The 15776-nt window shown below is 36.2% G+C and overlaps 1 protein-coding gene across 1 annotated transcript; it reads right to left on the reverse strand.

The window, feature by feature from the left end:
* Window positions 1–897: 897 nt before the first annotated feature.
* On the reverse strand, window positions 898–7413 carry LOC136220938 (ent-kaurenoic acid oxidase 2-like). Its single transcript, XM_066008794.1, has 8 exons — window positions 7089–7413; window positions 3872–4349; window positions 3181–3447; window positions 2935–3024; window positions 2451–2529; window positions 2078–2184; window positions 1711–1832; window positions 898–1107 (listed from the first exon to the last, which is right to left on the reverse strand). The coding sequence occupies exons 1-8, from the start codon at window positions 7325–7327 to the stop codon at window positions 1005–1007; spliced, it is 1485 nt and encodes a 494-aa protein (XP_065864866.1). The 5' UTR covers window positions 7328–7413; the 3' UTR covers window positions 898–1004.
* Window positions 7414–15776: the final 8363 nt, after the last annotated feature.

Genomic DNA, 15776 nt, shown 5'->3' on the forward strand with positions numbered 1-15776 from the left:
TCCTCTGGTTTATCATTTTCCATTAACTTAATGTTTTCATCATACACTTTCCTATAAAAAAGAACTTGACTCCAAATTGTTTGTAGAGTATCAAAGAGGCTAATCAAGATTGAATGGAATCAAAATTTTCATATTAAACATAAGAATGTTATTCTCAACCAATCTACTTCTAAGCCCCAATCTTCATTCTCCTTTCCTTTTCCAAGATTCCCAACTTAGGGGGTGTTTGGTTCACAAGGGGCAAGGGAAAAGGAATCAAGAAATGGAAATTAAAGGAAAGGAAAGGAATAACCATTAATTCCCCTATGTGTTTGGATATGTTTAGGAAAGAGAATGAGGTAAAGGGAATCCAATTCTTTAGTAAACAAACAAGAACAAAGGGAATGAAACCCTCCCATTCTCATTCCTATTCCTAAAGACCCCAAACCAAACGCCCCCTTATTGTAAATTTTTTTTTTTTATCTTATCTCACCCTCCATTATTTAATCTTTCCTAACCCCCTCTCATTCACACCATTAAGAGACAAGAGATCTCATAATTATTCGGAGAAGGTTTCCTATTGAATACCTCTAAATAGGACGCCCTAGACGAGTGTCTAAGCCAACTCCCCTAAATCCGACTCTTACTATAGTCTATCAACCAATCTTACAACTGTTGTCAAATTGGTACCTGTAGTTGATTGCCTATAATGTGTTGCCAATTGTATTCTTTGGCAACTTTCTACCGCATTCCCAAATCAAACTGATCCAGGATGTTCAAATCATGTCGCATCAGTAGTGGTGTTGGAATGATATGATCTGAACAGTCCTGGACCATTCTAGAATTTGTTTCATATTCTTAGCAACATTTATGATTTAAATTGAACAACAAAATATGATTCATACGATAAGAGATAGAGAAGGCAAATTAACTATAATATAAATCATAACAGCTTATTCATTAGTCTTATTCAATAAGGACCAGCAACAACTGTATGGTTTTTCTTCCTATAGATAGCTATTTCCTTATGCTTGAGTTGAAACTTTCTTGATTCTTGCCAAGCAGTTGTCATTTGGTCTTGTATGCGGTAAGAACCTCAGAAAACATCCTGGGTTGGTGCGCTCAAGCCTGTAACAAGAGAAAAATGAGCCAAAAAAGAGTGGTTAGCACAGGGAATTGTTGCATTATAATCTAATGGCAGAAAAACATTCATGATTAGAAAACTCATTTACATGTTTAACAGTTTTTTTTATACAATGTGCTTACAGTGAATCTGTAAAAAACCTTATTTCGAAGGTAGATGAAACACGTAATGCTCTTTTAACTGAATTAGATGTTTATAACTAACTAATTTGACAAACAATACTTTAATGTGACAAAAAATTAATGATTAATGTCTAAGAGGGACGGAAAATGACGGATTGAGACTGCGAGGGGGTGCTTATAGTGATTTATAGGTGCTACGTTACATAAGAAAATAAAACTTTCCATTTTCCATAGAATTTTTGGCGTTTTCCAGCGACCCAATGGGTGCTCACGCCCCCCTAAACCCCTTTGGAGGATGGATATGGACGCGAGGGAGGCTTGAGCGAGCACTAATCACCGGAAAATTCCACGCGAACTGTGTATGAGTATTTAATTGTTTTATGCAAAATCACTCAAAAATTGTCAATTGCTCATCCATAGATCACCAGAGAGCATTCAAGAACTCCTTGTCTAACTATAACTTACTTGTAATTAAGGAGAAAATGATGCAGAAAAACAGCAATTTCAAGCTTAGCTAGATCATTTCCAGGGCACAATCTACTTCCTGCTCCAAAGGGAAGGAAAGTTCCTGCTTTCGGTGTATAATTCTACATTCAAATTAAAGCATATAATTAGATAACAAGCCAGAGATAATTACACAGTTTCAATTGTAAAGAGCCCAGCCGATTCAGTACAAGTTTCCAATGTCAGGCGTCGGATTTGATATCTAACATTTGTACTAAACTCGGTGATTTACCAGAATCTTTACAACTAGAACTGATGTTTAACTAAACATTATCTTTACAAATATCTTCCGAAAAGCATTATTCTGAAGAAAAATCCGTAAACTTACATCCCATCTGGAAGGATTAAATTCCTTTGGGTTGGGATAGATGTCTGGACTGAAGTGAACACTTCTGAACCAGACCAGAACTTTCCAACCCTTGGGGATGACATATCCTGTGAACAAGAAGAAACCCATTTCAATAAATCACCAATTAGAGAAATGAGTTAGGATTGAAACTTTTTGACTTAATACATCAGTAACCTTCTAAACTTGACTCAAAAAGTCGATTGGCTTACTGAACTTACAAAGTGTCTCATTAGACCCTGAACTTAGTTCAAGTTAGCCGCTTAACTTATTTGGCCAAGTTCGGGAGACTACTAATGTATTAAGCCAAAAAAATTCATTCAGAAGAGTGGTATGCAGAGAATGATGTACTAACCATTTATGTTAACATTTTTTTTAGCCTCTCTGAAAACTGTGAGTGAGAATGTTATCAGACGAAGTGTTTCATCAATCACCTGCAAATAAAATATCAAAAAATTGCTCAGCTAAATGGGAAATATAGTATATGTTAAGCACAACGCAAGGGATTCTAAAGCCTAGGCACAAGATGCAGACACACGTCAGCGACATAAGGAGGTACTGAAAGAAATATATATATAAAGTCATAAGTTAATTAACTAATAGTCTATTTGTGATATTTTTGAACTCTTCATAATGGAGCAACATCTTTTTATGTTGCTCTTTACAATAGTTTTTGCCGTTATTCTTTTTTTTATTCTACTTTAACACTCATTCGAGCGCTTTTTGAACAGAACCCGCTCTTTGGATTCTTAGATGACATGTCTGAAGCTTAGAGCTTTTTGCGCCTGAGGTGCGTCTTTAATAACTATGCTCCACTAATGATAAAGTTTGTAACGTACCTTAGACAGATAATCCATTTCTCGAACTTCTTTGAGGGTCAAACGATTTTGACCGGGTGGCCTCTTTTTTATGATCTCCTCTTGCTCTTCCTAAAAATAATTTAATGTATACAAGAATACCAAGAATTAAAGGAGAAATAATATCTGACATTATAGAACGATTTATAGAGATAGCTCGACTGATACAACATGATTATCATTTCTCTTATATATAATCATATGAAAGATATAGAATTGCTATTGTACCTTAGCTTTTTGGAGAATTTCTGGGTGGTCTTGAAGTAAAACAGCAGCCCACATAGTGATGTGGCCTGAAGATTCATGTCCAGCATTGAGATACATCAACAGAACATCAATGATTTCTTGGTCGCTCAATTTTCTGCCATTTTCATCTGCACTTTCCAGCAGAGCATCCATCATATCTTTCTTCGACGTTGATGAACCAGAGCTCTTCTTTTGATTTCTCCGCTCATCCACAACAGATTGTAATACATTCACTAGCTTCTTACGGGCCTGAATTTAATAATATAATAAACTTTTTAGTTTTGAGGTCATTTAGATATTATTATATTATATAGGTTTTTTATTACACCTATTTTTATTTTGGAATAACCGAACTGATAACCGATAACCAAACAAGTCCATTTTCAAAATTGAACCAAACCAAATTATAATATTGGTTCCTTTTCGATTCGATTTGGTTATTGGTCAACTTTGCTAACCACTACCGGTGGGTGGAGCTTAGATGGCTATATGAAATCACATTAAAGGAAAATGAACTTCTATCTAATCTACTGTTAATGAAGTCTGAAATTACCCTATATACATACAAACGTTAATGTTACCATTGCACGGTTTTATAGTCTTAATCTAAATTTGTTTGGTCTCACTAACCATAGGGCATATATATATATATACATAGGGGAGAGGAGCTGACCTTGAGTGCTTTATGGTAAGCAAAGCCAGGAAGATTGATTGCCATAGCTCGAACCCCATGATTAAGAGTAGTGTATTCGTTCTCCAAAGCCTCCATCACAGGCTCACTCTCAGAGCTAAGGAAGATATGCATGATGATCCTGAAAGTAAGTTTCCTTACATGAGTGAGAAACTCGAATTCTCCCATTTTCTCCCATTTTTCCAAAGCAGAAATAACATTCTCTTCTATGAACTTCAAATACACAGAAAGAGCTTCATGGCCGTTGACCGGAGCAGCAGTAAGTCGCCGGAGACGCTTGTGTTCTTCGTAAGAAATACCAATGAATGACTTGTCTCCGATTAGATCAACTGTGGCTTTAGGCCATCCTGGCTGAAATGCATCATCATCTGTCAATACTCTCTTGGACGCTTCTGCAGTTGTCACCACCACACTTGGATTCCCAAACATGAACGCCTTGTACATCCCAGTATCTCCATATCTAGGGTTATCACGATCATAATAATATTATATCAGCTATATATTTAATATGATTATACATAATATAATGACAAAAATGATAATTGTGTTAAACAAGTAGTTTCAAATAAAATATTTCTCTAAATGGTATTGTCTGTCAGATTCATTTCATGGGTTAATTAGACCTTCATCAACTTTAGTCTAACGTTACTTATGGCCCTTTAACTTCAAAAGGGCATATAAAAGTTATTGAAATTTGCCTTATACTAACATAAAAGCCCCTTATGACATTAAATGCCCTCAAAATGACTATTGATGATATAAAAATGAAAAAGTCTAAGAATTAAAGTTGCTTACAACCATATTTTGTATAGAATCACATGTTCAATTTTCCAAAATCACAAATTCCTGAGTTTTCTCTATCAATAGAATCACCCTCTCTCCTAACCTAACAATTTTTTCAGTGCTTATTTGTTTTGATGAAATAAAGGGTAAATATAAGATCAAAGTTGAAGGACCGTAAATGTAATTTACCCTTTATCAAAAAAAGTAAAACAAAAAGCCTATTTTCGTTTTGGGTTTCAACAATTCTAATTGGCCTTTTTTTTCTTAAATTAAAAGAACAATTTGCACAGTAAGTCGCCCCACTATGGAGGGAGGGGGGGAGGGACAACCAAATCTTTGGATTCAATGAACGATCCCATCCCTCGGAGGTCATACAGTCAGTTTTGACATAAGAACCATTCGTTTCATATCTTACTTCCAATCAATCAGACATCTTTATCCTTATAGCATTATTTGGCACTTGACATCTCAAAAATATTGGTTTTTGTACGTGATCTATTATTTGGCACTTGACAGCTCAATTTCGTTTAGAGATGCGCTTGTCCAAAAAAAATTCTCTTTCTCTCTCTTCTTCTTGAATTTCCAGAATTCTATCGATTCTGAAATTTCTAGAATGAAGAAGAAGAAGAGAGAAAAGAGTACGGGAGGCTTTTTTGTAATTTATCCAAATATAATGGAATATAGAGAATATATGTGAAGTGGGCTTCCACCAAAAAACAAGAGGTATAGATTTGTTGTTTACCATGTGAATGTGTCTCTTTCTTAAATTCATATCACAATGTCAGTGAATCCAACTTACATTAAAATGCGTAATCCCACTTTTACTAATTCAGCTGTTTTTCTTTTATTCGATATTTATAAAAACAGAGAAAGGGATAAAAAAGAATTAAAAAAAAAAGGTGTCACATCATGAGTGAGAGTCAAATGAAGCAAAACAGAGAGACAGACAATGACATATAGAAGAAACGGTAGGTGTTGGACGGTTGCATTAGAAAATACTATAGTCCACATCAAAGGAGCAAATTAAAGAGCAAAAGCTTTTAATAATATAGCAAACGAAAATGACAAAAGTGGCGGGTTCTCAATAATGCTTTATTTTATTTTTTATAAAATAGTGCTTATTATTAGGATAGATAATATTTAAACCGGAGTTAAAAAAATTACTCCATAATTTTATTTTTAAGACATACTCACATCAAAAGCAATAAACTATTTTTTTTAGGAAAAAAGCAATAAACTATTAGTTAAATTATTAAAATTACTAATTTATTTTAATTTTTATCTCTTGAAACTCTGTTTTTTATGTAAAAAAAGTATTTTTTTCTTGAATATTATATTTTAATTAAATTATTTACATTAAGACTAGTCATCTCTTACTATAAATAAAGATAAAAAAAATTTAAATATCAAAACTACATTAACAATATAAAAAGACAAATTGATAAAACTTAAACAATGTCTATTAGAGACATTTGTCTTTAGCTTTTTTGGAAGTGCTAATTTCCCATGATAAAATTTTATCCATAATTCTAATAGTTGTAAAGCAACATTAATTTTATCTCTACTTAACACAAAGAGAATGAATAGCATCAAATTTGAACTCTGTCACCATTTTTAACTATATCAAAGATTGTATGAATTTAGTGTTTAAGATAAAGTTTTCAAATGGTCATATACCGTATTTTAATAAACGTTAGATTTCCTTTAAAAAAAATAAATTAATTAAACGTTAGATTTCCTGTTAAAAAAACGTTAGATTTCAAAAATGACAATCTGATATCGGTTACATCTTATATTTGTGTTGAATCCGATAATTGAATTGCAAGTGTTTTAAACACTAGGTTCAATTCAATGCTTCTTCAAAAAAAAATTACTAGGTTCAATGCTTTCAAAAAATGTTTCAAAAAAAAAAAAGCTTTCGAAAAAAAATACTAGGTTCAATGTTTGTTTATCCTTTTTATAATTCTTTTTTACTTTTTAACTTCAAATCGTAAAATAAATTGATTAATTGACAATATTTATTGTTAAATCTATTTTGAAAGAAAAAATAAGTAAACTCCGACAAAAATAAAAAGAAAAATCATAACATTTTGGAAAAATCCAAAAGGGGCCAGCTCCACAACCTTACCCCCTGACCCCATTTACAGACCATGACGTGTTCTGATTCCTCATCATCCCTACTCGCTAACGTACACAGTAGATCATAGCACACTCCTCAAACATTTTTTTGTTTTTTCATCAACTCAACCTCTCTTTTTTTAAACAAAATTCAATTGTTTCTGTAAGCATAAACTAACAGATTCAAAATCGCAAGATCAACATCCAAAATCAAACAATCAAGCAACGAAGTCAATAAATCTCTGCATATATACGATTAACAAGACGACGATTCGATAACAAAAGAAAAACCACTAACCTGTTAACAACGTTGCGGATAAAAGAATCAGGATCGCTCGACTTGAAAGCTCTGAGAAAAGTCCACATGTTACCAATGAAAGGCCAACCTAAATCACCAGGAGGCAGCGCATATCTGATTTCACCGAGTTTAGACTCGTAGAGCCAGCCATTAACGCTCTTCAGAAACCATTTCAGAGCTTCGAAACCGATTATGCATACGGTTACAGCGACCGCCGCCCAAATAGAACTCGCCTCCATTGATGATCTTAGAAGAGCGAAAAGTGAGAGAGATTTTGAATTTCAATGAGAGTTGCAGAGAGAATTCTCAGGCGCTCTGTAAGAGCCAAACAGGCCTGTATTTATATTGGGAATGGAAGGGAAGGAAGGAATATGAGGGTATAATGGTAATTTTCATAGTAAGGGTATAATCGGTAGAGAAATATTTTATTTTATTGAATAGTTTTTTACTAGAGTAGAGGCTATGGATGAATAGAGTATATGGAAATTGGGTGACAAATAATGGAGATAGGTACAGAGAACATATAAAATATTATTTAAAAAAAAACATATGAAAATAAAATAGGAAAATAATTAAAATAATAGAGATTAATTAGGCTAATTTTTAAATTATAATAAAATTTTGGATAAATAATTTTATTTTTATTTTTTTGTGTTAGTTTTTACTTATCAAATTAGTTAGGGATAAGGTATCAGAATAGACATATGATTTTTGAGTGGGTATCAATTTAGGTTTCACATATAAAATAACACCAATATGTGCTCAACATTTAAAAAATTGTATCAATTTAGGTCTCGATAACGGATTAGACATATCATTTCTATTACTTTGTTAAGTTCTGATTTCTCCCTCCACTTACAATTGACAGAACTTAACGAAGTAATATCAATGACGTGTCTTGTTTTTTTTTATCGATGCCTAAATTGGTATCTTTTTTTTAAACGTTAAGTCTATATTAGTGCTATTTTGTACGTGGAGCCTAAATCGATACTTCCCCAAAAACCATAAGCATATTTTGGTACCTTATCCCAATTAGTTATTCATTGTATTATTGGTTAAGGTACCAAAATAGGTCTATAGTTTTTGAAAAAGTATCAATTTAAGCTTCACGTACAAAATAACACCAATATAGGTTTAAGGTTAAAAAAAATAACCAATTTAGGCTTCGGTAACGGAACGAGACACGCCATTGATATTACTCTGTTAACTTCTGTCAATTGTATGTAGAGGAAGAAATCAAAACTTAACGAAGTAATAGGAATGACGTGTCCAATCCATTATCGATGTCTAAATTGATACATTTTTTAAATGTTAAGCATATATTGGTGTTATTTTGTACGTGGAGTCTAAATTGATACTTCCCCAAAAACCATAAACATATTTTCGTACCTTATCCCTTATATTATTAAAGAGTGTTTATTTGAACTTTTTGGATAAGCGGTTAGCGTGACATTTCAAACCGCAAGAAATAGGTTTATACAACAATTGCATTTAGTATTTTCTACCGAAACTGCAATATTTTGTCCAAATAAAAGCTTTTTATGTGAAAAAGTGTTTATATATTTAATGTTGTTATTATTTAAGTTGAATAAAATATACCCTTAAAATAAATAAGGTTTTTAAATTTTATTGTTGTCGGTTCAGTTTAATATTTGAAACATCATCAAATCATCAAACCATTGACACATTATCAAACATTTAATCAAGCATCCTCTGATAGAGATGCTCTTAATATAAACAGAAAAAATAAAAATTTATGACCAAAAAGTAACGTCAAATTAGTATTTTACCATGTATTTAATAGTGAAAACTATCAAATTAGATAAATATAATAAAATCTTTCTAAATTAATACTTGATAAATTAATAATTTTTTTAAAATAATAATTTTTTCTGGTCCCAATTTGGGTCAGTTCACTAAATTAATACTCAATAAATTAATATTTTTATAAATTAATAAAATTTCATGGTCCTAACATTACTAATTTATAGAGGTTTTACTATAGATTAAATTGTTGATAGAAATAAAATTTATAGGGATTTATAAAATATTTTTATAATACAAGAGGACTGCTAGTGTAATTGGGAAAAAATATCAGAAATTAATAAATTATTTACTTTTAATATTTTAAACATGTATTTTTTATTATAATTAAATAAAAATCTGATTGTAAATATGGCAATACCATCTTAATATTTTGCTCAGTTACCAAAATAAATGAACTTACTATATAATGGATATATACTAAGATTTTGGCCAGTTTTATTTTATGGAAAGTAATTTATATATACTATATATATAACTTTTTTTTTTATTTTTTTAATGATACCATGCATGAATAAAGATTTTCATTTTAGTTCAAGAATTATAAGTTCAGTTTTTTACACGAAAAATAATTTTATTGTTATTAGTATTTTTTACTGTTTGTAACTCAAAAGGAAATTTTGTCAATAAAAATAATTTTCTAGTCAATAAATTTTTTTAAGAATATTTTTTATTTGAAAGGTTAAAAGAATTCTTATTTTACGAAATACAACTTATTTTCCAAGAGCTCTTGCCCTTTGATTCACGAAATTGAATATAATAAAATAAAAATAAACATTATCAAGGAATAGAATAGGTGAAATTAAAATATATATTTTTAGAAATAATTATTTTTAATATTAATTGATGGAATGAGATTACATGAAATAGTTAATGTTATTGTTCAAAATATAACTTTACCCCGTGATGTTTTCAATTATAAATAACACTTTCTGATCTATCTTCTGGTGACCTGAATAAACAACAAACAGTTAGGGAGGGGTTGGAATCCGGTATCCCTCTCTGATACTTAAGTTAGTAAGATACTCAGGGGAAAGTATAAACTTGAAAGCAGTTAATGAGAGAGTATGAATAGTAAAAGTAACTTGAGCAGTGTTTCAAAGGCCATTTATAGATGATTAGATACCTAAAGTGTAATGCACTTTCCATGTGTCAACTCCTGAGTGGGTTGGTAATATGTCTTTCCACGTGTAGAGTTCTGGTTAGCTTCAAACTCCTTTCCTTTTTCATTTCGTAATGTATGGTGCGATCGATGAAATAGGTACCTTTGAGGTCTGAAACACCCATTGGTCCACGTATTAAGCCACATAACTTCTTGTTGAAGCTTCTAATTAGTCGTACAACCCAATTCCTTTAACTTGTTTTAATATGGGCCTTTGGTTCAAGCTCATATTGTTGATTTGATCAGGCCTTTGTCTAGGTCTAGTCATTTTATCCTATATCAGATGTCCTCTCTCCCCCCTTAAGCTTTAAAAACGTCTGTGATACCCAACGTCTGCCGTACACACCCCAGAGCCATCCCTGTTATGGATCGTGTTACAACAGGATCAAAGCATCACATTCCATAATCCAGAATCATTAATTAACATTCCTTTGAGTCTTAGAATTACTTATACCTATTAATACCAATGAGATGAACAGGTGACAAGGATAAATCTACCAATCCTGTTATCTCAAGTCGGGTCCCCAATCTTAGTGAACTCCTTTCATTGGATCCATGTAACTGTCCAGATATCTGTATATCTGAAGCTTGTGAGATCAGCTTTCTGTCTCGACAGAAAATATTGTTACATGTAAGACTCAACAGTGTTATGTCAATCCCTATTCAAAACATATCACTTGAATTGGGGTGAATTTAAGTTTATTAGTTTATTATAATGTTTCGTCTCACTTCATGCCTGTATGAACACTTTATAATCACTTTAAATAAACTCAGGGATTTCCTTTTATTAGACTTATTTAGTTCTTTAAAAGAGGTTGCCTTTATACAGTTATGAAACCATATCTTATTAAAACAAATGACATAAAGAACAATTCATTTACATTAGGTTTATATCCTGGAACAATTGTCTATAGGACACTAAACCCCAACATACTTCCACTTGGACTAAAGCCAATTGTTTCTACAACTTATCCCAGTAGAACTTAAATGACGATCATGTACTTTCTGGGTTAATGGCTTTGTCAACGGATCTGCAACGTTGTCCTCTGTAGGTACTCTTTAAAGCTTCATTGTATGAAAAGATGATGTTCTACTCAAAACGTTGATCAATGTTGACACTTCACTGATACCTCACGTAAGCCGTCGTTTCTTAGTCTGCCATTATTACTTTAGGCTTTGAGACAAAAGAAAAGCTTAAGGAGTAATGATGACAAACTGTTCGAAATTCTCCTCCTATATATAATGAAAAAACATCTTCCATAATTCACCTTTTGCTTTCGTCTTATCCTCTGCCATTAATCTTGTAAGTTTCTTCATCATGCCCTTCCTTTATTTTTCTTTAATTTTTCCTTCCATGTCTTCGAAATCATGAAAAGCCCCTTTTAAAAAAATTACATTTCGAAGAAGACTCAAGCTTCTTCCTCCCAGAATCCAGAAGAAGCTCTAGTAAAAATTCGCAATGTGAATTTAAAGGTTCCTGCACAACGTTCCACCATGAATCTTGATAACATTGGGATATTATCCCGAGGACTAAAAGGGATATTCACCTAAAGAAACGTCGCGTATTGATCCTTCAAAGAGATCCGACAGGCGGATCACCAAGGACCCATCAAAAGAGACCCGCCAGAGAACCTATGAGGCGAATCTCCTTGAACACTCATTCGCCATTAGAGCGGTTGGGCCGACTTGGCCATAAAGACCATTAATGAGCTATCAATTAGCTAACCGCCGGCTTAAAGGTAACTTGTAACCGCCATTAATGGAACATTAATGGAGACTTTCTAGTTACTGTAAGTTACCACTTTCTAGCTATATATAGCCTACGTCTCAGGCTATCAAGGTACACATTCACTTACCCTTTGTCAATTCAGTTTGCTCTCTTGTTCTTCCTTACTGACTTTGGCATCGAAGCTTCCCCCCGTCGAACCCAACGACGCCCCCACAGGGACGGAAGTTAATCAGAATTTCTCCGCGTGTCATCAATTGGTGCGGTGATCGTGGAAGCCTCAAACAAATAAAGGGTTTCCATTCACGTTAGAAGGAATATGACAAATGGAGAGCAGAACCCCTCCTCAGGGGTTGAAACGCCACTAATAACACCATCGAGTCAACCAATAACTAGTGCTGGGCGCACTGATCCAAATGCTCCCACAACACAAGCTGAAAGTAGTATGACCCCGGATGCATTCATCACCATGTGTGCAGAAGAAATAGGGGAAAAGTTTGGCCCTGAAACAGGTGATCGCCTACGGTCGTTCATGACCATTCCTCCGTTTTGGAGCTTGGCGCCTACATCTACGACATCTTCTTGGCCCCAGATGACTCTAGGACCAAACGCCCACAATTCTTCATTTCTCCAAGCCCACAATACGGAATCCATGGTAACTACCACGGCGGCGTTTGGAGAACGACCGATCAATCGGGAATTATTCCCTGCTGGCGCAGGAGGAAGTCAAAGGAACGATCAAACTCTTCATGGCGGATCTGCAAGCCATGGGATCAATCTAGGCGGATCAGATATCCCAAGGCGACCACGGTCGAATCTCTCCTTGGGTGGATCAGAAGGGCGAAAACACAAAAAGCGTAGAAAAGAGAAAAGTAGGCGGTCCGAATCACCTTTGCCCCGAAGACCGAGATCCTCCCGCAAAGGCAGATCACCCCCGTCTACTGGACGTAGACAGAGCAAAAGGCCAGTAGGGACACCCCGTTCGAATGGGCCACCGCCACCACCACACCAAGGAAATGAAGGGCACATTTCTTTAGGAGGCTCTGGAGGGGGTAACGGTCAAGCTCCCCCGGGCGGACAGGGTGGTGGAGGTGGAGGTGGAAACGGAGGCGGAAGCAGAAGCGGAAGCGGACGATCACCCTCGGATCCGTCTTCGGGATCCAGCTCTTCATCTTCTCCAAGAAGATCTCCACGGAGGGGCCGCCCAAGAGCGGGTTCGGAGAATTTTGATGACAGAGTTCGAGCTGCGGTGCTCCGCATGAATGAGGAGAATGCCAGGCATAACCCATTCGCCAATAGAGATTCGCCCTTCACGGCTTGGATCGAGGCAGAGGAAATGGATAGGCATTTTAAAATACGTAATCTCCCTATATACACGGGTGCTGACAACCCAGAGGCCCACGTCAGAAAATACCGAATACTGCTTCGCCTCAACCGTGCAATTGAACCAGTGCTATGCAAAATGTTTGTCACCACGTTAGGAGGTCCCGCTTATGGCTGGTTCCAATCTCTACCTCCTGGCTCGATAGACAGTTGGGACCAACTAAGCAGAGAATTTTGTGCTAAATTCGCCGGTTGTATCCCTCCAGTGGTTAAGTCAATGAAGCTTTTTGAATTAAAGCAGAAGGCGAACGAATCCCTTCGAGAGTATGTAAACTCTTTCAACAAATTGTGTATACAAATTGTTGATGTGGATATCTTCATGGCAGTGGAATCTCTGGTAAAAAACACCACTTGTAAGAGTTTACAGGAGGATCTAATTCGAAAGAAGCCCAGCAGCATGGCAGAATTGATGGAGCGCTGCAAAGACTTTATGGAGGTAGATGACATTCGCCGTGAATCATCATCTCCGCCTAGAAGAGACAAAAGCGAATCTCGCCATCGGGATAGAGAAAAGGACACGCACCAGGATTCCTCTTCTAGAAGCCGACGTAGAGGTTCTAAGAACAAATCGGCATTTGTCACCTCCTTCACACCTCTCAATGCTTCTAAAAGTGAAGTGCTTATGTGGATCGAGAATAGTCAACACAAACGGAGCATTTCATACCCCGAACCAAAAGGGGGGGAGTACACCAATACTGGTAAAAATCCTAAAAATTATTGTAAGTATCACAGGAAAAATGGCCATGACACATATGCATGCTGGGAGTTAGCTCGGGAAATAGAGCGTCTCATTGAGAGGGGCAAATTGGATCGGTTCATCCAAAATGATGGCAAAAAGGATGGCGATAGATCCAGAGATGACCCAAAGAAGAAAGGAAAGGGGACCATCAATGTCATAGCAGGCGGACCTGGGTACCAACCAGTACTGAAAAAGGCAAAGACCACTGCTCTTGACAGGGCATCGTTGAATCGCCCCTTTGCGGACGTAGGTCCAGAGATCTCTCCTCATGCAGATGCTTTGGTCATTACTATGATGGTGGAAGGCTGGGAGATGAAAAGAGTGATGATCGATACTGGGAGCTCGTGCAATGTCATCACAAGAGGAGCTTTCGCCAAACTCATGGTTGATCCAATCCAAGTAGAACCAACCGTAGTGGATATCCTAGGAGTGACATGACATACCATCCAGACAAAGGGCCAGGTAACATTGGATTGTGAGTTAGCAGATGAGGATCAGGTCTAGAAAGGCGATCTAGAATTTTCTATCTTGGATGGTCAGTTGGCTTACAATATTATCCTCGGACGGCAATTTATTTCTGACGCAACAGCCCTTATCTCCATACGCCACTTAACTCTTTACATCCCCACGGCCAAGGGAGGTGTAATGATCAGAGGGAGCCAAAAGGTGGCTCAGGAGACGTATTCCGCATCACTAATGATTCGCCCCCAATCTAAAGACGAAGATGAAGAGGAAGTCATCACAATGGCCTTGGGCGAGACATAAATGTACCTCATGGCGGATGAAAAGCAGGTGCGAATGGCTAAAGGGATCAAATGTGAAGTTAAAGAAGCAATCACCAAGGTTCTCCATGAAGCGGAGGACGTCTTTGCATGGAGAGATGAGATCCTCCCAGGGATCAGTCCAGACGTGATCACTCACAAACTTAACATCGACAAAGATGCAGTTCCCGTAGCTCAGAAACGGAGAAACCATGGCCTTGAAAGGCAGAAGGTGATAGAGGAAGAGATCACCAAGCTCCAACGGGCGGACGCCATTGAAGAGGTACTTTATACACAATGGTTGGCGAACGTCGTTCTGGTGAAGAAGGCAAGCGGATCCTACCGCATGTGTATTGACTTTACGGATCTCAACAAGGCTTGTCCCAAAGACAACTATCCTTTGCCATGTATTGACATACTCGTAGATGGAACGCAGTTCAACTGCGGCGAGTTCAAAACTTTCTGTGAGAAATTGGGCATTTTGAACAGATTCGCCTCCGTTTATTATCCTAAATCCAATGGTATGACTGAAGTTACGAATCGGACGATCGTAAAAGGAATAAAGAAGAGATTGGGGGAGCATGATAAGAAGTGGACGGATCAGTTGACAAGCGTCTTATGGGCGTATCGCACTACTCCTAGAACGGCCACAGGAGAAACACCATTCGCCCTCTCTCATGGTGTAGAAGCTGTAATCCCAGTTGAAATACTGGTCCCAAGTGATAGAGTTGCATTCTATTGCGAGAAGGACAACAGCCACAGATTAAAAGAGAGTCTTGATCAAGTGGAAGATCGAAGAGACAAGGCATATGTACGTATGGCAGCATATAAGCAGCGGATCGCCGCTTACCATGACAAAAATGCCAAAATTGTAGACCTGAATGTGGGAGACCTCGTGCTCCACAAAGCCGACAAAATCCAGTCTCGAGAAGGGAAGGGCAAGTTAGGGCTCACCTGGATGGGTCCATATCAAATAGTGGACAAGATTGGGTTCGCCACATTTAAGATTCAAGACATGGAGGGGAACACATTACCACGCACGTGGAACCTCCAAAATCTCCGCAAATATTTTGTCAGAAAATAAAGTGTACAT

The sequence above is a fragment of the Euphorbia lathyris genome, chromosome 2 (genome assembly GCF_963576675.1).
Source record: "Euphorbia lathyris chromosome 2, ddEupLath1.1, whole genome shotgun sequence".
Lineage (NCBI taxonomy): Eukaryota > Viridiplantae > Streptophyta > Magnoliopsida > Malpighiales > Euphorbiaceae > Euphorbia > Euphorbia lathyris.